At 44.5% G+C, this 22,275-nt stretch overlaps 3 protein-coding genes across 3 annotated transcripts; 1 reads left to right on the forward strand and 2 right to left on the reverse strand.

Annotated features, from left to right (window-relative positions):
• The first annotated feature begins 678 nt into the window (after positions 1-678).
• Positions 679-3,666, forward strand: rd3 (retinal degeneration 3, GUCY2D regulator). Its single transcript, XM_056581898.1, has 2 exons — positions 679-968; positions 2,490-3,666. Exons 1-2 carry the CDS (start codon positions 679-681, stop codon positions 2,824-2,826), a joined length of 627 nt encoding a protein of 208 aa, XP_056437873.1. The 3' UTR covers positions 2,827-3,666.
• On the reverse strand, positions 3,004-6,554 carry si:ch211-22i13.2 (uncharacterized protein LOC553945 homolog). Its single transcript, XM_056581899.1, has 7 exons — positions 6,408-6,554; positions 5,953-6,028; positions 5,307-5,459; positions 4,981-5,039; positions 4,804-4,893; positions 4,449-4,538; positions 3,004-4,335 (listed from the first exon to the last, which is right to left on the reverse strand). Exons 1-7 carry the CDS (start codon positions 6,408-6,410, stop codon positions 4,285-4,287), a joined length of 522 nt encoding a protein of 173 aa, XP_056437874.1. The 5' UTR covers positions 6,411-6,554; the 3' UTR covers positions 3,004-4,284.
• A 2,438-nt stretch (positions 6,555-8,992) lies between these two features.
• On the reverse strand, positions 8,993-18,139 carry rhag (Rh associated glycoprotein). The gene is made up of 10 exons (XM_056581190.1): positions 17,726-18,139; positions 13,935-14,118; positions 12,917-13,067; positions 12,673-12,820; positions 12,399-12,565; positions 11,866-12,003; positions 11,638-11,756; positions 11,182-11,255; positions 10,987-11,060; positions 8,993-10,424 (listed from the first exon to the last, which is right to left on the reverse strand). Exons 1-10 carry the CDS (start codon positions 17,904-17,906, stop codon positions 10,353-10,355), a joined length of 1,308 nt encoding a protein of 435 aa, XP_056437165.1. The 5' UTR covers positions 17,907-18,139; the 3' UTR covers positions 8,993-10,352.
• Between the last annotated feature and the right edge of the window lie 4,136 nt (positions 18,140-22,275).

The raw sequence follows: 22,275 nt of genomic DNA on the forward strand, positions 1-22,275 counted from the left end.
ATGTCATCTTGTTCAGAATTTTATCCTGAACCACTTGGGGTCATAGGTGTCCATCTTGATGTCGATGACCTTTTTTTAGAAGTTAATGGCTCCTTGGGGTTTTTTTTGTCCAGACTTCCCTTTATGTCAGATATTAGTCCATGGATGACATGTGCAAAAGGGTTCTGTCCAAGTCAAAAAACCTAGGATACTTAAGGAATTTAGTGTAACAAAATTCTAAATGGCGGAATCTATCCAGGCGAAAGTCCTAGATTCTTGGGCAGATTTGTTCATCATGATGATATGCATGTGTGGACAACGCTTCATGCCTGTAAACCAAAGGGGTCAAAAGATATGCTTGTTCAAAGTTTGCATATCTGGACTATTGGATAGCCTCACCTTTGGGCCAGTCGGTGTATCTTTTCTTCTCCGGTAATCTTGAGTCAGCCTCTACAACTAGAACGTTTGATTCAAAAACGTGTGAGCGGTTTAGGAGCGGGATAATAAAAACAATAACATTTACAACAGGTTGCCTTCTCACTTTGTTGGCCACCTAATACAGAAAATATAACCGTCCACAACAATGTAGACAGATAAATAAAACAAGAATGCTCTTGATAGCAAAAAAATAAATCTACTTTTTGTTTTTCGCTCATGCTTCCCTCGTGGGTTGGTGTTGTCCCCCAGCAGAGCGTGGTCATGGCCTCCTGGTTCAGCTGGAGCGACCCGTACCACCGGAGGCCGCGGCGGGAGCCCTCGGACGTGGTGGTGGACACGCTGATGCTGGAGTTCACCTGGCAGATGAAGGAGGCCGAGCGGCTGCAGCGCGAGCGCGACAGCGAGTACCGGCGGCTGAAGACGGGCGTGGACTACAGCTGGCTGGCGTCCACGCGCCGCAACTCGTACAGCGTGAGCACCGGGGAGAGGCTGGGGCTGGAGGACCTCTGCTGCAAGGTGCCGCCCGGCGACTGCGGACTGGTCATACTCAAGTACGTACTGTTCATAGAGTAGGACATAGCCTGTACTATATATGTCCACTCAAACCCAGTTAATTTGCAGCATTAATTCTGTTGTCCTTGAGCACAATTAAGCCCCACTAGGCTTCACAGGGCCATAATTATGCATGGACATGCCTCGCGCTACACTTCTTAATTTCCCAGTTTAGGTTATTGTACCACTATGTCGGCCCATTATGGCACTCCCTAACACCCCTGGCTCTTCCTGTCTTACTTTACGTCTCTTCCTTGATATTTAGTTTTTCCTTGCCCGTTGGGGTAGGTTGGTGCCGTATCACGTAGGCTGTGAAGCCCTTTGGGGCTGAAACTGTGATTAAGGGAAACACAAATAAAATTGACTTCACATATTCAGGTGGTTTTAGAAGACCTGAAGCCGCCACACACAGTAGGCTACTAACCCCTAACCCTGTATTATGCGCCAGCAAACTGACCACTCCTGACCCTTAACCCAAACCTTAATACAATTAAATAAACACAAACATTGATTTTCGCATGGGAAGACGAGTTTTGACAGCAATAACATAAAAACATCAGGTTAACAACCTGTTCCACCCATCAACATGTTGCTATCCCCGTACACTCCCTTTGCGGCAGACTCCCTGGGCTCATCCGTTACAATATTCTCCAGCGAAGCCCATGCTGCTTAGTCGACATTTCAGTGTTATACTTTCACACCTTTGGTGGAAAGAGTGGTGTTTTAATAAAAATAATCACACCATTAGATGGTGTGACTCGGCGACACAGCAGCCAGGTGTGCAGGCCTACATCTTATGAAGTGGCCTTACGAGTGAGGTGGTGGTTCAGATGGATTATAATTTTTCACACGATACATATTCCCAACACTTCCAGGCTCGCTCTATTCCGTGATTCACTATCTAAGGGTTCAGAGAGATTTCCAGGATACCAGGCCCATTTATATGGGGCAGGTTGATACGATCATATGCATAATCAACCAAGATGGCTGCCACGTGTTTCAGTGCTCAGATTTGTTATATTTGTCTAACCAATTAGTCCCAGAGGCATGTTGCATGTCTTGATAACACTCCATTGAAACTCAAGAGGTTCCAGACTAAGACACCTTTACGAATTGGTCTGGGGACGTCAGGATACTTTAAAGGAGCAGTGATTCCTTCAAAAACTGACAATTATTGTTGATCATTTTATAATGTGCATGTAGCACCTTTAAAACTAGAACCAATCCCCAGAACACTACATTGGTTTACATTAGATTACTCCATCTATAGGTAAATAAACACTCCATTGCAAGCATAAGCTGATGGGCTGCTGTGGTTACCCCCCCCCCCGTCTCCTGCTGATCACGCGTTGACGTGTCCCGAATGTCCTCGTCATATTAAAACGGATTGCCACAGAATAAGGGAAGCGTTTCGAGGCGGGGTCGGGGGGGTCGGTCCTCCTTGTGACTTGTATGCGTTGCATCTGCGACACAAACAGACGGAACAGCGTCCAATCGGCCTCCCTTGTCTCGGTCTGCAGGATCCGCGAGGCGCTGGGGGCCCACCAGCCTGACGCGCAGGAGGTGCTGGGGCTGTTCCGCGGCGTGCTGCTGGAGGAGCTGGACCGCGCCCGGGAGGAGGAGGAGACGCGGCGCCTCACCCGCCAGTGGAACAACAAGCGCTCCATGAGCATGTCGCTGGTCAACTTCCGCTCCCGCATCAAGATCAACCCCTTCGGCAGCACCGTGGGCCTGACCTCCGGCCCCGCCGACGCCGAGGCCGGCGGAGACCTCAAGACGGTGTCGGAGGACGTGGAGAAGGGCTCGGACACGGGGGACGGCCGGGTCCAGAGGGGATGGAGTCTGCCTGACTACTGAGACAGCGTCGCGTGGACCCTGGAACGCCCGAGCCCCCCCCCCCCCGTAGTGTCCATGTGAGGCCGTCACGGGTCGTGACGACGGGGCACCCCTAAGCCAGGGGGACCGGCTCACGTACTTTGTCTTGGCTCCCATCGTTGCAAGATACCGGGACAATGGAGCAGATATCCCGCAGTCCTTTTGAGCCACTATGAAGTCCAAACTATTGGAACATGCGTCTTTATAAAGCACAGTTGTAACTCACACCTTTTATAGTGCGTTCCCAGAGGATTTGAAGGGTTTTCAAACTCGTCTGTTAATGCAAGCCTCGTCTTCACCTGTTGTCTTGGTGACTACGATTGGAAATACTATTTTTGATATACATAGTTAACCTTAATATATAATATAATACAAATGTAATTTATACCCAACACTTGTGTGCCACTATACAATGAAAAATGTGTGTAATTTTGAAATGTATGTGTAAGTAATGAATCCTCTTTGATGTTTTAACTGATTTGTAGTGAAATACAGCAAGCCATTAAAACGCTAATCTCCACTACCGTTTCTGTATGCGAAGACACTAGGATACGTCCTCTTAAGTCCCCTAAAAGGTTTTCCGAACCACCATTCATCATACAAGGCCACGTAGAAATTCAGCGCTACAAGGACACATGCTTTGTCTGCCATGCTTTTTTCAGTTCGCAAATGAAGACAGAAAGGAGTGGGGTCTGAAATCATCCGACTGCACAGTATTATGGGGGTCATTCTGCAGTTTATTACCATGTCTCGTCTCTTAAACTTGGTAAGCCACATTTTTCAACACAATATCCAACAGACATATACCCATCTAAAATAAAACATGACAGTTGGTTTAACATTGGAGGCTTTGTGATTGCTCAGCCTAAACCTACCTGAACGGAGGATACCATGTCCACTGTGGGAACACGTCTGTCTGTAACTGACGCTCAACAACGGTATGAACCGTGACATATAATGCTGTGTGATCACTAAACGATGCAGACTTCTCAACCTTTTGATGGAAGCTTAAGACAATTAGCTAAAAAAATTGAACAATTAACTTAATAAAACCGAAACCGCATATAAACCAAACATGTGCGTACAGAAGCAAATTTAAAGTAGGGGAATAGCAACCACAGGAGTAATCATGCGTTCAGACAGCACTCTTTTAGTCAGGGAGTAAAATGACGTCCCGTTTATTACCAATAGATAACCTACCACGTCACCGGTAGTGAGAGCGGGCTCCAGTCAAACTGTGCATTAGGTAGCAGGTCCTCTGCTTGCACTGAGAAATACCTCCAGCCACAGTGACGGGCGGGGGCATGGTGCGCTGGGGCTGCCTGGGCGCAGCTTTGTCGGCTGCCGTGACAACACCTTTGTACTAATTGTCCGAGAGTCGTGGGCGAGCTCATTCTCCTGAGCTCGGTAGAGGGGGGGGGGGGGTGAATGTTTACACGGTCACAGTGTCGAGTTGAGGAAATCAAGGAGCTCCGCCCGATTCTTCGCCTCCTGGTGGACAAACGAAACAAAGAGTATATAAGGAATTCGGGAAATGTAAACCAAAACACTTAGCCTGAAACAGGCTGTGGCTACAGTACTACAAGGGCTTGTCGTTGGTGTACCTGTTTGTCTTTCTTCGACTTCTTAACTTTCATCTTGATCTTCTTTCCCGAGATCATGCTGTACTTGCCATTCTTTCGCTCCTTCAAGAACTTGAAATTAAAAAGAGGGGATTTATTTATGGGGACTGGATGCACAGCTGTTTGCTGACTGATAATTAGTACATGAGCACAACTAAACAAGCGTGTACTTTAGAAATGGGATTCCACAGACGTACTTAATGGACAACAATCAGGCATACTACCATGGTGCACTGAATGGACTACTACAACTAAACTATTGCCAAAACGTAAATAGTTATCCTTGCTTTATTAATCCCACTGCATTACAAGCATCAGTGCATGAGGAGCAGAATACCCTGGAAATCTTGACAGGGCCAGAGTTGTCCTCTTTTTCTTTCTTCTCCTTTTTTTCCCGTTTACGTTTTCTCTCCTTCTTCCTTTTCTCCTGTCACAAAAAGCAAAGCAAAATATATTAAACATCGACAGGGCCATCAATTTGTTTGAGAAATCAGTATCAACGGAGAAAATTTACCTTTTTTCTTTTGTCCTTTTTCGTTTTCTTTAACTGCTTTCTGGATTTACTTCGGGAATCTGAACAAAATTTTTTATCACACAATAATTATTTAAATTAATGAAAAACACCTTTTTAAATACCAATTTTAAACGTCAATACTTTGAAAAGATCACCTTACGTTTGTTTAAATAACAAATAATAATAACAAATGTCTCAAAACATTTTTATTAAACTTTTTAAGCTTGAGTGAAATTTTCACATACTAAAAACCAATATACAGACCAAACATGAACGCACGCTGAACAGTGTTCTGGTGTGGACAGCTCTTAGGGGTGCACACTCACCGCTGCTGCTGCTGCTGCTGGAGCTACTGCGGCTGCGGCTGGACGAGCTGGAGGAAGAAGAGGACGACGAAGAGGACGACGAAGACGATGACGAGCTGGAGGATGAAGAGGAGGACCGGCTGCGGCTTCGTTTCCGCTTCCTTTTCTCTGTGCCTGAACAGGGAAACAAATACAACTGAACAAATACATCTTCAGCTAAAATAAATAGCTTTTCTTCTACCTACTTGTTGATGACCCGATTGGGCAGATCGTGCAATTACAGATTAGCTAGGGTTGGAAAAATAATTAATAATCGACATTGTGAAGAACATTGAAAATGCAATCAACTACCAAACCCCTTACCAGCATATTCACCCAGAAAGATCAATGCTCTCTCTACATGACTTCTAAAGACAGTCACTTCCTTATTACACTCTGCTGCAAGTAAACATTACCTAAACATAATAAACATTTATTTGCAGCAATGTTAGCTATGTAGGCAATATTTTAATTCAAGTAATTGGGATTTATCGTACTAAAACCAATTATTGTTTCCATTTGGACATCTCTCCTGAGTCCTGAGAGCTACGTGGCTTACAGGATACACATCGAGCCATCCCATTATCCGCGTGCGAACACACAGACTCCGGGGAACAGCTGCACTCACCAGTGCTTCTGGATCTCCTTCTTTCTTTCGTTCTTGAGCTCGACTCACTTCTTACTTTCGACTCCATCTTTGTTGACTGAATACACCGGGAAAAAATGTATCAAGTCCCTCGAAATATTATGTCTATGACCGTAGCTCTGTAGGGAGCCTGCGAGACTGACTGGGAAAGAACATTCGTGATGCTAGTCGGCTACTGGTTGACTTGGGGAGGGCAGGTATCTTAACAGTATGCAAACCACGAATACGTAATATTGTGAGGTTATAACGCCGTACTTATAACCATGCAAGAGGCCAGATATCATTCTTAAACTGTTCATTTTCTGTGTTTTTCTATCCTATGTCCTGGAATAACAGCTAAGCCCCTGTGCGAGCCTCAGCTAGCCAGCAAGCTACACGATTAAACCACATTTAAAATGAATGTATGGAAGTGGACGAGCGAACGTTTTGCAACTCACCATAGCTGCGAGTGAATGCCACTCAACCCTGTAAACAATCGTCTGTAAATAATATTACAAACGAAGTAATAGTATGAAATAATCCCAAATATCGAATACGCTAACTTGTCCCGTTGGGGGACATTTTATATCCCATAATGCAATATGGTTTGTTTCTCCCAGAAAGGAAGCATATAACCCTAACCTCTAGTTCCCCTAGTGGCTGCAACCCGCAACCTCTCCCATTTGTTTAGGTCTATCAGAGTGGTTCTCAAACGTTTTTTTCTACCACCCCCTTCACCGGCATAATTTTTTTATTTTATATATGCGTTATATTTGGTAATGAACATTAAAATGGTGAAAATAGGCTTGCTTAACATTTAGTGAGAAACATGGGCCGTTTCATACAACTGTTGGCTAATCTCTCCCCTAAAGAAGCACAATGCCATGGGAGGGTCAGAGCATGTAGAGGTGAATCCCATTCCAATATATTCTTCCTGAAACTGAAGACATATTGTTTTTTCTGGATGTCTTTTTCATGGATTGTCCTTTGTCCTTGTTTTCAGAAATACATTTCAACCACTTGTCAATTTTCTTGATTTTATATTGTCTAGCTTTCAGAATTTAAACTGGCTCAGGGTGAAAATAAAACAGTAAAGCTTATTTTTTTTTCTATCCCCCTGCAGTACTCCAAGGTACCCATAGGGGTACTAGTTCCCTCATTTGAGAACCACTGGTCCATGAGACCCGTTCAAATAATTCTAGGCATTAAAGGCACCCAGTGCAACTTTCGAGGCTTAAAAATAAACATTCAATTTCTAGTCTTTTTTACACGTAGTAAGTTTCAATAACTCCATACCATTGCATACCGACATTCAAGCAGCAAAGACGAGACGTTGTTGTGTGGTGAGAACTGATAGAAAATCGATAACAACAACAATGCCGCCATTTTCTTTATTTTTTGTAACCTACAATAAATAAAGCAGGCTTCCAGTCAATGGAAAAATGGCTTCTCCCCACCGGCGATTGTTGTTGTTTACGATTTTCTATCAGTTCTCACCACACAACGGCGTCTCATCTTTGCTCCTTGAATGTCGATATGTAATGGTATGGAGTTATTGAAACTTACTACGTGTAAAAAAGACTAGAAATTGAATGTTTATTTTTAAGCCTCGAAAGTTGCACTGGGTGCCTTTAATGCCTAGAATTATTTGAACGGGTCTCATGGAACAGTGGTTCTCAAATGAGGGAACTAGTACCCCTATGGGTACCTTGGAGTACTGCAGGGGGATAGAAAAAAAAATAAGCTTTACTGTTTTATTTTCACCCTGAGCCAGTTTAAATTCTGAAAGCTAGACAATATAAAATCAAGAAAATTGACAAGTGGTTGAAATGTATTTCTGAAAACAAGGACAAAGGACAATCCATGAAAAAGACATCCAGAAAAAACAATATGTCTTCAGTTTCAGGAAGAATATATTGGAATGGGATTCACCTCTACATGCTCTGACCCTCCCATGGCATTGTGCTTCTTTAGGGGAGAGATTAGCCAACAGTTGTATGAAACGGCCCATGTTTCTCACTAAATGTTAAGCAAGCCTATTTTCACCATTCTAATGTTCATTACCAAATATAACGCATATATAAAATAAAAAAATTATGCCGGTGAAGGGGGTGGTAGAAAAAAACGTTTGAGAACCACTCTGATAGACCAAAACAAATGGGAGAGGTTGCGGGTTGCAGCCACTAGGGGAACTAGAGGTTAGGGTTATATACTTCCTTTCTGGGAGAAACAAACCATATTGCATTATGGGATATAAAATGTCCCCCAACGGGACAAGTTAGCGTATTCGATATTTGGGATTATTTCATACTATTACTTCGTTTGTAATATTATTTACAGACGATTGTTTACAGGGTTGAGTGGCATTCACTCGCAGCTATGGTGAGTTGCAAAACGTTCGCTCGCTCGACATATTGTTTTTTCTGGATGTCTTTTTCATGGATTGTCCTTTGTCCTTGTTTTCAGAAATACATTTCAACCACTTGTCAATTTTCTTGATTTTATATTGTCTAGCTTTCAGAATTTAAACTGGCTCAGGGTGAAAATAAAACAGTAAAGCTTATTTTTTTTTCTATCCCCCTGCAGTACTCCAAGGTACCCATAGGGGTACTAGTTCCCTCATTTGAGAACCACTGGTCCATGAGACCCGTTCAAATAATTCTAGGCATTAAAGGCACCCAGTGCAACTTTCGAGGCTTAAAAATAAACATTCAATTTCTAGTCTTTTTTACACGTAGTAAGTTTCAATAACTCCATACCATTGCATACCGACATTCAAGCAGCAAAGATGAGACGTTGTTGTGTGGTGAGAACTGATAGAAAATCGATAACAACAACAATGCCGCCATTTTCTTTATTTTTTGTAACCTACAATAAATAAAGCAGGCTTCCAGTCAATGGAAAAATGGCTTCTCCCCACCGGCGATTGTTGTTGTTTATGATTTTCTATCAGTTCTCACCACACAACGACGTCTCATCTTTGCTCCTTGAATGTCGATATGTAATGGTATGGAGTTATTGAAACTTACTACGTGTAAAAAAGACTAGAAATTGAATGTTTATTTTTCATTGAATGTTTACATAAAGTTGCACCGGGTGCCTTTAAGGATTAATATTTAGAGAAATAATAAAAATTCCAGCATTTTGAGAAAAACAACCTCAATTCCCTGTGTCTCTTGTGGGCCGGTGTAGGCCTAGGGTTCTACCTCTCTCTTGCACAACAAAAAGAGACTGAAAATTGAGGGGTACGTCTAATATTTAAAAAGATGAATGGGAATTTCCATGCATCAGCACATAATACATATATTTCAGAATAATATAGATATTTCTTATCTCAAACAAACAAGCTCACTAGTATTGTATAAAAACACATTTAATGTGACAATATTAGTGGCTCTACAAAATAAGCACACACTTTGTGTAAAAAAAGGAAACAAAATGTATGGCTGTTTTGCTGCACATCATAGACGGTCTGATCAATGAACAACTAATCAATTCTATTCATAGTGGGTTTGAACCGGCCCTGCCTCTTTGATGTTCCACTCCGACACGGCCCAACTCAACACTCGCGCAACAGCATCATGATCTCTCTTCTTTAATATGTTACCATGTCCATTTCACTGTAAAACCTATCACTGTACATAGGAAAATACAAACATATCAAAGTAATGGAGTACGGAAGAAAAGAACACTGAACAAACACAGAAGTCAAAGAGGGCTTAAGCAATGGGGCAGGTTAATAGAGATGTAACGATAGACAATGAGCCACATGAAGGTTTATTTATTGGGAAAAGTGTTATTGAGTTACTATCACTACCCTGCTCAGACCGGGTTGGGTTGAGTTTGGTCTCCAATCAGCAGGAGAGGGCTCCAGTGAAGCAGCCTGCCATCACAGGCCTAAGCTTGCCTTACGATTTCACATACAAAAAATAGGAGGCATGGCATCGGTTTTGCACATTTGTCAGTTTTGTGTCATAGCAAACAATGTATTAAAGAGTTAAGAAAACCATACTAATGGCATAAAACATGCTTTTACACTTTTGGATGATAATAGAAAAAAAGTTTTAAAAAAGTCATACAAAAAGAATGGCGTCTGTTTCCAACAGTGGTTTGTACATGAGCGCTGATACTAAACCTCCTGATAAAAAAATACCCTGAAAGAGTTTATTCACACTTGAAATACCTGAATATATGTGAAATTAAGAAATCACAACGGTTATGTCACTCTGCTGTTACTGATCATCTGACATTTCTTTTGTAATGGCTCTGGTGAATCGTTTATGTCACTCTGCTGTTACTGATCATGTGACATTTCTTTTGTAATGGCTCTGGTGAATCTGCTCATTCGTTTGCTCTCCACCGCGGTCATCTTGGGGTCGGACCGGAGGCGGTAGAGCAGAGGTCTACACCTCAGCCTTGTTCTTGTAGTGCTCCGCTGTCAGGCTCTCCTCGTGCTCCTCCTCCTCCTCAGGTACCTGGTGCACAGGGGCGTTCATTAGGGGTTGCTTATACGCCAGTATTCTTGCTTGATCCTGATTGGTCAATAACGCTTCAAGGCTGTCACTTATTTCTCAATGATGGGACCCCTCGGCTTCTTAACGGTTCTCAATCAGTTTGATTAAAACATTTATACGCTTGTAGCACCGCAGAATAATATGTTGTATAAGCATATTAAAGGCTCTTTCCTTGTTTTTGGAAAATAACATTGACCTGCTACGGTGGTGGTTATCAAACTGGGCTTTCACTCAGCCTGACCCCCCGTGTCATCTCTTATGAACCAACAATGGGAACGCCTGATGTGTTCATTACTTACAAAGCTCTTGGGGTGTATTGATTTTTAATAGGACAAAATAATGAGGGATGGTAATTGTGGCTTAAAAAAGCAGTTTCTGTGATTTATATTGCCTAATACTGCATGAATCATGCTTTTTAAAGGAGTAACATATTTCCTTTCAGTATATTTACACCCGAGGAGAAGCAATCATGTAGGCCAATTTGTTTGAGTGGTTTTCTGTCTGTGTATTCATTCTTAGTTACCTCCCAGTAAATTGAGTCATCAAAGCAGTTTTGGTCAGGAGGTTGAGCCCAGAATGGTAGTTTCATGATGAACCCTGGGAATGGAAAAGAAAATGCTTTTCACACCTTGACACACATTTATATTTATATTACTACATTAGATGCAATAATTCACACACTGTCAGGATATCTCTATCATGTTGTTTGTGTACACACCTGTTATGACGCCCCCGACCAAAGCAAATCCAAGTGATGAGGCCAGAGCAGCTGCTTGCATGGCAGCTTTACCGCTGAAAACAAACAAGAGACAAAATCAAACAAAATACAAACGAAAGATTTTGGAAATTCTAATCGTCCTTTTCAACCTGAAAAGGTTACCTCTAGCAGCCTCTAGTGGCTCGAGTTGCAGCTACAGCTATAGTTAATCATTTTGAGACGGCTACTATGTCGGGGTCCAAAAGGAGTTATCGAGAAAAAATCCATTCATAAGATTGATTCATGGATGGGTGTGCTTTATTCACGATCTGGAAGGTCGGCTGGTGCAGGATTACAAATCAGAACACATGTGTCTGTAAGCTTACTGCTTTTCCATGCAAGTCTGTTAAACACATGGAGAAGCAGCATGCGAGAAGCGTGGTGAGCGGGTTAGCCCTCAGAGGTGTGTGTACCTACTCCTTTTTCCCAAGGGCCACGGCCACGATGCCGGCCAGGCCGCCCAGGATCCCAGGCATGCCGTGCAGGTTGTGGACGCCACACGTGTCCTGGATTCCCAGTTTGGCGGCCAGAATGGGCTGCGACCAGGATAACAGCATTACAATTATTTGTATTTTGTATCAATCTATGAATCAACATTCATAGATTCATTAATCTTTTTTAACTTATCCGTTGAGGTTCACTCACAGACAAGTATTTGAAGCCCAGAGTGGAGATGATTCCCGCCACAAATCCAATCAACATGGCTCCGAAGGGTCCGATGTTCATGTCAGCGCAGGTTCCGACGGCAACGCCCCCAGCCAGGGTCGCGTTCTGAATGTGGACCTAAAGTGTAATGTGCAGTCATTAGAAGAAGAAAAAAACACATCAATGTGCCTACGTGACATTCCTCACATTGTGTTGCATTGGGTGGGTCGGACACTGTGATGGGCTAGGGTGTCTGACGTGAAAGGAAGCACACACACACACACACACACACACACACACACACACACACACACACACACACACACACACACACACACACACACACACACACACACACACACACACACACACACACAAACACGCACGCACATCCATGTCTGCATCCTATTTGTAATCATCTCTGATAAGGGAAGCTGGCCCGTTGCTCATGAATGAGGCTGTGTCCTAGCTCCTCATGGTAATTGCTTACTCTGGCCATGGCAGCATTACCAGACCCCTGGGCGTCTCCTCACCATGTCCAGCTTGCCCTTGTGCTCCACCAGGCAGGAGATGGCATAAGCAGAGACCACGCAGGCCGCCAGGGACAGGTAGGTGTTGATCACCGCCATCAGCTGCGTGTAGCCGGGTTCGGCGATGGCGGAGTTGAAGCTCGGCCAAAACATCCAGAGGAAGACGGTTCCTGGATTGAGAATGGTCGTCATATGTCTATAGTCTCTATATTACTTTGACAGAATTTAGTTGTAACAGCTCGACAACAGTGGCCTTGAGAACAGTGCGGTCCCTTACCGATCATGGCAAACAGATCAGAGTGGTAGACTGAGCCGTCGTTCTCGTGTCCGTTCTTGAGGCCAGGCCGGTACAGAACCCGAGCGACCGCCAGGCCAAAGTAGGCTCCGAAGGCGTGGATGATCATGGAGGCCCCTACGTCGTTCGCCTAGGGGTCGGAGGAGTGCAGCAAGCAAGCCTCGTCAATGCTACAGCGATGGGTCAATGTCAGGTTCTGTGAATGCTGGGTTAGTGGGTCCTTCACCTTAAATACGTTAGCCACCAGGTGTTCATTGATGGCGAAGATCCCGATCTCCAGCACGGTCATGATGAGCAGCTGGACCAGGCTGGTCTTTCCCAGGACGGCTCCAAACGAGATCAGGACTGTGGCTGTGCTGAAGTCTGCGTTGATTATCCTGTCATTGAGGGTTAGGAGTAACACAGATGAGGCCGGAGGCAAATCCCAAAGAAAAGGGGACAGCAGTGGAAAGTATCAACGTCTACGATATTAATAACAATCTTCTGGGTAAATGTATTGTCATTTTTTTATCTGAGTTCTATCATACAAAGTTATCGCTTTGATTCTGTTGAAAAAGTGCTCTATAAATGGAATTAATTATCAGCCTCAGTAGTTAGGCCTTTGCTGGCAAGGCCCTAATTAGGGCAATTCCGGGCCAAGCAGGTGTTCAAACAAGTAACTCTTTGAAAAGCCTTGACAACGCGCATGACGTTCCCCACTAGTTTTAGTAAGCTCATTTTTTCCACTCATTGCCCTCGATGGCGGCTTGAGACAGAAGGACACAGAACACCACACTACCCCATCAGTGCTATGCAAGTTCCGCTCTGGATCCTGGTGTGGAGCATTTTGTATTTGTGAGCTGTGCTCGTCTTGACCTGTATATGACTTGTCGTGTGAGCTTTGTAAAATGTAAATGAGGTTCATGTTATTTTGGTCAGCATCCTGTGAGTCGCCAACGTCTCAGTCACACGTCATCCTGAAGGTATAGGCTTTCACGTTGACTGCATGCCAACACCCCATGTTTGCAGGCTGACCAAATGTGATCTTTGAAAGACCACCTTCTGAGGAGTGGCTGTGTTGCGTGCAGTGGCCGTTCCAGACCATTTCAACTTAGGGGGCCAAGGCTAACCCTTTTTCTAATCAAAGGGCCATAAGACCATGTTAATGCTGGGGTCTGTCGTTCGTTTTAACATCAGTGGTTCATTGGCCTGCGCCAAAGAACATTAACTTTTCCCCGACAGTCCACCTGAGGAAATTGACCTACTTGAAGATGTTGATCTTGATCTTGCCGTCCGTCAGGTGCCAGAAGCCCTGGGTCAGCAGGCCCCACTGCAGGCCAAAGGCGGCCAGCAGCAGGTTACCGCCCACGCTGCTGAAGCCGTACCTCTTCAGGAAGGTCATGAGGAAGCCAAAGCCGATGAAGATCATCACGTGGACATCCTGGAACACTGGAGACACGCGCCAGGTTAGAAGGCGTTGGCTCCACCATCACGTCCCTTCAAATGCTTTCGTGCAATCATTGTGTCACCTACACGCAATGAAAGCATTACATAAAAACACCACAGAGATCACAGACCCACCACCTCGATTTCCATGCACTAAAACCTTGATGTGATGCCGCGGAGGCCCGCAGAGTAGACCCCATCGTGGGTCAAAGGCTAGGCTCTTTGACTTTGTTGTTGGAATGCTTCATTATTGGACTGCCACGCAATGAGAGTTCCCCAGGGAGTAGAAAGCGTTGCAAATACGGATGTGTCCCATGCAGGGCATAGTGGGTTCAGTATAACGTTGTGAATGAGACTGTGATTCCTGCTGATCTTGTCAGCTTTGTGGTCACACACACACACAAACTCGTGTCAACATTAACACTGCATGATCTCAATAAACCCTCGCCTTTTAAGGCTCCCAAAGCGAACGGAACTCGCAAACCCATTAGTCCCTGTTAGTTCCAGTTGTCACTACATCGGAGGAGGTTGAACTCAATCTCAAGGCACTCTTGTCACTGGAATGTGTTATTTGCGTGAGTCCCTGCTGTGGTAACACGCAGCTTGAGGCCAGCTCTTTGTTGTCTGTAGAGCAGCTGGATCATGTAGCTGCTGGAGTTCATGAAGACCAGGCCTGGCTCGTAGGGAAAAGAACGTGGTCCCATTTATTTTATTGAAAGAATGTAATTAAATATTGTGTAAAATACAATATTATTGTATTGTATATCATTGTATGGTGGGGGGTGGGGGGGACATCTGGAACAAATCCCCCATGTGACAGGGAACAGAGAAGGAGGGGACCGGGGGAGTAACATTAAGCATGCAGTGTCGAGATAAGAGAGGGGCGGTTTGAAACTTTGGAAACGTTTTTGGAGACTGTGCCAATGGTTTTCTACTAGAACAGTAAAGTCCATCATCATTTGGAGACTGTGCCAATGGTTTTCTACTAGAACAGTACAGTCCATCATCATCATTTGTTTGCAATAAGGAAACACTGACACATACCTACAAAGCATGGTCCTAAATATAATAAAAGGCATGAATAGCAAAACAAACAATAAGATGATTCACGTCTCTATCGATTAACTAGAAAAATACATGCAAAACCGACAAAAAATCTAGAACTGTGTGTGTGTGTGTGTGTGTGTGTGTGTGTGTGTGTGTGTGTGTGTGTGTGTGTGTGTGTGTGTGTGTGTGTGTGTGTGTGTGTGTGTGTGTGTGTGTGTGTGTGTGTGTGTTCTAGTCATGTTATGTTTGTTCTAATGTGCACAAAAAATTGCACGGTAGATCTGCAATCTAATATTTAACACCCCAATGCCAGCTGTGAGATGGAAAGGCCTCATCCATGCAAAAAGCTTCTGTAATCAAGATTTGCATTTACAGTACATACTATTTACTTACACTATTGGCTAACTCTCAATTGCTGCTGTTGATTATAGCTTTTCAATTTGCATGGCCCGAGGCATCATGCGATGCTACATCATAAGTTAAAGCGACTTTTACTTTTAGAAATGATTTTAACTAACTATGATTTGTGAAAAACACGGTGTATATTCTCCTTGTTCTATGTTTGTTTTAACCAGAAAATACTGAAGACAGGTGTACGCATTATGTTACATGTCTACAATAGGGCTTGCTTCAAACCGCACATCCAGATACTGTTTGGAGAGTGAGCAGTGGAGGGTTTAGAATGCAGCCCGTTTCAGTTGCCATGGCACCCAGGTTATACCAGACGGTCTTCTTAAAAGACGGTTGTATGGTAGAGATGTTACAAAGTTTAATGTCTATCCCAATCATAATCGTTATCGTATATTTACCGAAATATAAATCTGGCTAAGAAAGGGAGCAGTGATGATAAATATAAAAAACAGAGAGGTAGAGTGATACTGAATCTCAATTGGAATAGAGTTGTTTTCTATTCCTCTGCACTTTGCTCATTGCTATTCACACTTCATCTGATTAATCTTCTTCTTGATTCAATTCAATTCCTTCGTATTTGTATAACCCTTAAACACTCTCAAAGGAGCATAGCCTAGCCCCTTAAAGGGCAAGAAACAAAATCTTAATAATTAGAAAGGAAGAAATCTTCAGAAAGAACGCAGCGTTGGGGATCCCCCCCCCCCCTTCCAGGATTGGTTAAGAGTGCAATGGGGGGCAAACCGTTTTAGATTTTGGTCTGCCAAAAACGTTCCCAAGAAACACTATCTGTGTTATTGAAGCTAAATTGAACACTGAATGTTAAATCCTTCAGCAAGCATTTAGCTAGCATCTGGAATGATGCGATGAAATAGGCCTGCATGACTTTTAATGGAAAATATGACATTCTCACAAACATTACAGGATTTAGGTGTGATATTGAATCAAACGTTGAATGCCATTTGGGGGTTCTCACAGGGGATTACAAACCGAGGGTTAAGATGAATTCAGCCTACTGCCTGCCCCAAGCTCACGAAGAGTCGCGCCGGGGCTCTGAGACACAGGGCGGCCTGCGGGTCTACGCATGGGCGCAGATCCCTGGGGGACGAAGGGGACATGTCCCCTCCAACTTCTGAAAAACAAGTTTTTCAGAAGTTGTATATAAATTATTTCTAAATGCATTTGATTGAAAAGAATAGGTATTTATTCGAAGCCTCTTCCACTTTTGAAATAATTCACGGATAAACATAACAACTTTAAAAATAGTTCCGCGTTTGACCAATTAGCGATAACATGCCGCCACCTCCTGCAGCGACGGAAGTTCTTGGAGATCCGCGCGTCTTCGCATATGCGCAGGTCAACGCCCGGTACAAGGTCTTTGAGTAGTGGCGCTGATCTTTACACATCTTGGCAAAAGTTGCTTGACATGTAAGTATGATAATGGCTTCCCCTTCCTCCGCCCCTGTAGTGTGAAGACTATTTTAAAGTGTTGACATGTGTTTTTTGTTTTGCTTAACCAAGTGTGTCTCCTACACTGGGGGCCTGCAGCTGGCCCTCTCTGTGCTGTAGCTTGTTGAGCGCTTTCTGTGTGTGCGTGTGTGTGTGTGTGTGTGTGTGTGTGTGTGTGTGTGTGTGTGTGTGTGTGTGTGTGTGTGTGTGTGTGTGTGTGTGTGTGTGTGTGTGTGTGTGTGTGTGTGTGTGTGTGTGTGTGTGTTTGTGTGTGTGTGTCTGTAGAAGTAACTAGTGGACAACAAGCGGACCCCCACGTGACAGCCCTTATCTTACCCTGCAGACCAGTCATGGTCTACCAGCCATGTTTTCAAACCACAAGTACATCGCACAATCTTGTTTTTAAGTCAAATTAATTTCAGTTTTTTTAAATGACTTCTTTAGACTGCGAGCCAAATGAGCGTCACATGGCACCTCTCAGTGTGTACCACGTTCACGTTCTGCACTGTCCATTGGAAAACAAACTCAAATAGTGCAGACACCGTTAATGATTACCCTATCGCTGTCCCATGGCTCTCATGGGGACTGTGAGAGCCATGACAAACCCAGGCCAGCTGCGGGTTTTTTGGACAGCACCTTTTGAAACCCATGAAAATAACCAGCAATGATCCCATCACCCTCCCGCCCCACGGTTAGAGAGACTCACTGGGGTAGAGGCTCATGGGGTCCTCCGGCGCGGCGTGGGGGGTGGAGTTGCCGGGCTCAGGGTGGTGGCCCTTGCCGTCGTCGTACTCCGCGAACAAGGCGAACAGGATGATGGTGACGACCTCCAGGCCCAGCGCCAGGACGGGGAACTTTATCCTCATGGTGGTGGCGTAGGCAGGCATCCCGACGTCCCCCTGAGTGTTCACTGCTGTGCTGCTGTCTTGTGGTCTTCTCTCTGTCTCTCACCTCTCTCTTGTCTCTCGCTCGCACGCACACCGACGCACAGACGTCTTCCTCCGGCCTCCTTATCTACGTATCCCTGCCAGGGGTCTGGACTGGTGTGACACCCGAGGCAGGGGTAGCTGTCTAGTTTTAAATTGGTGCAGGTTTTGCAGGGACCAATGACAGAGCTGCTGGAGCCGCTCTGTCCCCCCTCCCACCTGCCCCCCACAGTTGAACACACCCCCCCCTCCCCCTTGCCACACGGATTGGACTGAGGACACAAGGGATGGGCATCCTCTCTCTGGAGTCTGCAATCAAAGCACTCTACAGGCAGTGGGGGTTTTAGTTTTGAACCACTACAATTGATGACTTATTTATTCCCTAATACACATATTTAACAGCTCATACAATAGCACTTTTTTCATGAAAGCCCTCCCTTCCATTGAAGGGAGATCATCATTTAAGTGAGCGTGATTGGGCAGCCAGCATCGTTGATAAACCCAGTGTATCATCCAATCATCTGAAAGGGCTATTGTTTTAGCTTTTGATAGTGGAAAATCAAAGTTGCAATACTGTGACATGTAGGCTATTGGGTTAGTTTTAAACCAACCCACCTTAAACAGGGAGAAGAACGGCTGGGTTGAATCTGTGTGAGTTTACCTTGGCTTGAGTATCCCTTATCACACACAGATTGATGAAAGTATGATACATATTCAGCTTTTTGAACAACGTGAATCCTACTCATCTGTACTTTGGGATTTGGACGAAAGTTTCAATGTAACAAAAATGTTTTTTGAAGATCTGCAAGTTTTAAATACTAGTCTTAACCCTGTTAATGGAAATCCAGAGCTGAATGAGGAATGTAAATCTACTGTTGTCATAAAGCGTTTGTCATCCAATAAGCTCCCACGGTGTGCTGGCTGATGACCCGGGGCCTCCTAACACATCGACTCCCAGGCCAGAGATCCCTTAATGGGGCCGGGAGCTTCATCAATGAAAGCAAAATACAATCACTGCCAGCACCGCAACTTACTCTTTGTCTGGGAGACTAGCTTGGTGGACCTGTTCCCAGACCTGCTTAAAATAACTTCCAAACATTGAGTGGTAACACATGCTCTTCACTTAGGGTCTCTCTCTCTCTCTCTCTCTCTCTCTCTCTCTCTCTCTCTCTCTCTCTCTCTCTCTCTCTCTCTCTCTCTCTCTCTCTCTCTCTCTCTCTCTCTCTCTCTCTCTCTCTCTCTCTCTCTCTCAACCATCTACTTGTGCCTCTACTACCTCCCTCCCCACTCCCCAACTCTCTCTATTTCACGTACATGCATGAACAAAGGCACACACTCACACACACGCACAGACACACGCATTGCATAAACCCACATGCACACAAACACACACATACCCACCACCCAAACAGATACAGAGATACAGTACTTTAAATGTTGTCATTGTTCAACTGAAGCACGCGGTTTGAGCTGACCACGAGGTCGTGCCTTTATCAGAAGACCTTGCCCCTTGGGACAGGCTTACCTTCGGCCAGCTGCTATTGATCTGTCCTGCTGGGGAACCAGCAGAAGACCCAACAGACCCTCTGAAAACCTCTTCAAAGCAAAAGCATTTCAAAGTATGAAACATGACACATATGTTGACACATATGTGCGTTGTTAATGTGTGGGTGATATTATGTGAACTTTGGGTTAATTTATACTAGGAGAAAGACCTGCGTTGGCCTAAGTAGGAGCCCGCCATTAAAGCTCTCCTCTAAAAGAAGATGTGTGTAGCTGTTCGACACGGTTGACCTTCTTTGGGTCGCCTATTTTATTGCCGAGGTTGGATGCTTGCCCGTGTGACATGCTCTCAGGGTTCATAGGTCGTGAGCGCTGGAGCTCTGCTGCTAAAACTCACATATGTTACTCTGCAGGACGAGAGCTTTCCAAGAATATATTTGGTTTTGTTCTACGACAAAGTGAAATAAACAGAGCCCTCCCATTGCAACGGTGTGCATTGTGCATTGTTTACCAACAGTTTTCTTGTTGGATTACAAAGGGAGATTTAAAGGTACTGTGGTAGCACTTGGTGAACTTTGCAACCCATTGTGGATAGTATTATCCATATCCATTGGTGTTTGAAGTTATGCAGGACATACTTAGCTGCATTGAAATCTTTTTTATTAAATACACTCAGAACAGCACTGATGTGAGGACATCCTATTTACATTGTGTCAATGTGATTGGCGGTTCTTCACTCTCAGTATAGCATGGTGAAGACTTGAAGAAACATTCTCTTAGCTCCAGTAATATATAATAACAACAGCCTGGCTGCCTCTTCTCTCTTTAATCTTTTCTTTGAGCATAATCGTTAGATAACATCACACACGCTTGATTAATATAAATGTTAGTATAGTTATCGTTTTTCACAAATACTTCTGGTAAAAGTCTTCTTTTTATCCCCTCCAATCAGAGCAGTGATCTGGCCTCCCAGTGAACTTCACATTCCAGGAGGACTATTAAGACATTTATCTGCACTTGCTCACAGTCCGCCGTCGCAGAGCACAGATTTTTCCTTTGCAACAACAAACAATTCATCCGCTGCAAATGTACTCTCTGTCTTCCGTCTCCTCTGGCCCCTGCGTGCCGTTGCGTAACCGCCCGCTTTTACGGAGGCTTTGCATATCATCGGCGGCGCTTTGAAAGGCGAGCGGGCCGTACACACGAGACGCATCTATCGGGTGCAGACCTCGCCGTGAGAGTGCAGGGCAGAGGCCTTTGGAGACTTAAAGTAGGACATGACGGATGGCTTCATTGCACTCTTGTCCTTTAGGGTCAGCAGCATATTTGAGGCTTTAATCTTAAAATGGTCTCTCTCCTAGCCTTCAATGTGAACGCATGGGGCTTCATATGTGATCGTTTACGGGGGAGATCCAGCTCTTCCCTATGTTGGTAATTGTAAATATTTTAATATTCTAGCAATTCCAGCAAACACAATTAGATGTAGGTTTTAAATAAAAACTTGGACTTTTAAGTTGGGAATCTCCAATGTCCAATTATGTTTAAACCACCACACTCTCCCTTTCTCCTTCCATGAAGATCTCTAATGCAGCTACATTGAAGATGAATCATGCTGTTAAAACAAAGCGATGCAGTGCTTCATAACATATGAACCACTACTATTCAGATAGCGCTAGTCCCCGTTCTCCTGATCACAAGCGTGTTATGACCTCGAGGCGTGCCGGAGAGATCTGCTCTCCATCCCATGTCCATCACTTATCCTCCCTGCATGCACTTTATATGTTTTCGTCTCAAACACATTCCTCCTTGCGCCTGTGTTTGCTCAGGCTTTTCTGCTTCTCATGCAAAGGTGGGCTCCGCACGCATCCCCCCCCCCCCCCCCCCCCCCCATCATCTGATCACTCCTCAGAAGGACCAGTAGTTTCTTTCTACTGTGTGGGGAGTGGGTAGGAGGTAGCCTCCGAACTCCTGCTAGCAGCTAGTGTGTCTACACGCACGGCTGCGTGTATGAGTTTGAATATGTGTGTATTTATATGTGTGGGAGCATGTATGTGTGTGTGCATGTACATTTGCGTGTGTGCATTTGTGTGTGTGTGTGTGTGTGTGTGTGTGTGTGTGTGTGTAAATGTGTACGCATGCATGTGTTTGTGTCGGTGTGCATGGCGTGGGTGAGTGTGTGCGTGTGCATGTGTGTGGGTGAGTGTGTGCGTGCGTGTGTGTGTGTGTAGGGGGGGGGGGGGGGGGGGTCATGGAGCTTCTTGGTGGAATGGCAGGCTGGTGCCTCTCCAACATTCCTACTGGTCGAACGCTGCGTGGCTGTGCCTCTGAGAAAGTAACCAGAGACCAGATGGAAGAGAAACATAGAAAGAGACCTGAGGCCTGTTTCAAGAAGGAATATAACCGGTTACACTTTGTCTCTCTGCTCACCTTCGCTGAGGACCACCTTGAACAATGTTTTTCGAAATGTGGGTCTCTTCCACTCGGCTAGAGGAATCCTCCACTGCCACCAAATCTGAATAAATAATTTCCTTGAAGCACAATGTTGTTGAACTAATTTTTGCTTAAAATAATACTTAGATAGATGATATGTGTTAAAAATAGATGTAATTTCACTTGCACAACTCAAGACTCCCTCCAGTCTAGAACTCTACTGTAGGACCTCCAGGATGGGTGTGGCTCAATTAAGCCATGAGCCCCAGCTGCAGACTATCACATGGCTAACAGCCTGACAGGAACGTGTGCATCGTTTTAAAACATGGTTGAACACAGTGAAGATGCCATTCACATCTTCACATTTATATTATAACACACACATTTGTTATTTTTA

Source organism: Gadus chalcogrammus, chromosome 21 (genome assembly GCF_026213295.1).
Source record: "Gadus chalcogrammus isolate NIFS_2021 chromosome 21, NIFS_Gcha_1.0, whole genome shotgun sequence".
Lineage (NCBI taxonomy): Eukaryota > Metazoa > Chordata > Actinopteri > Gadiformes > Gadidae > Gadus > Gadus chalcogrammus.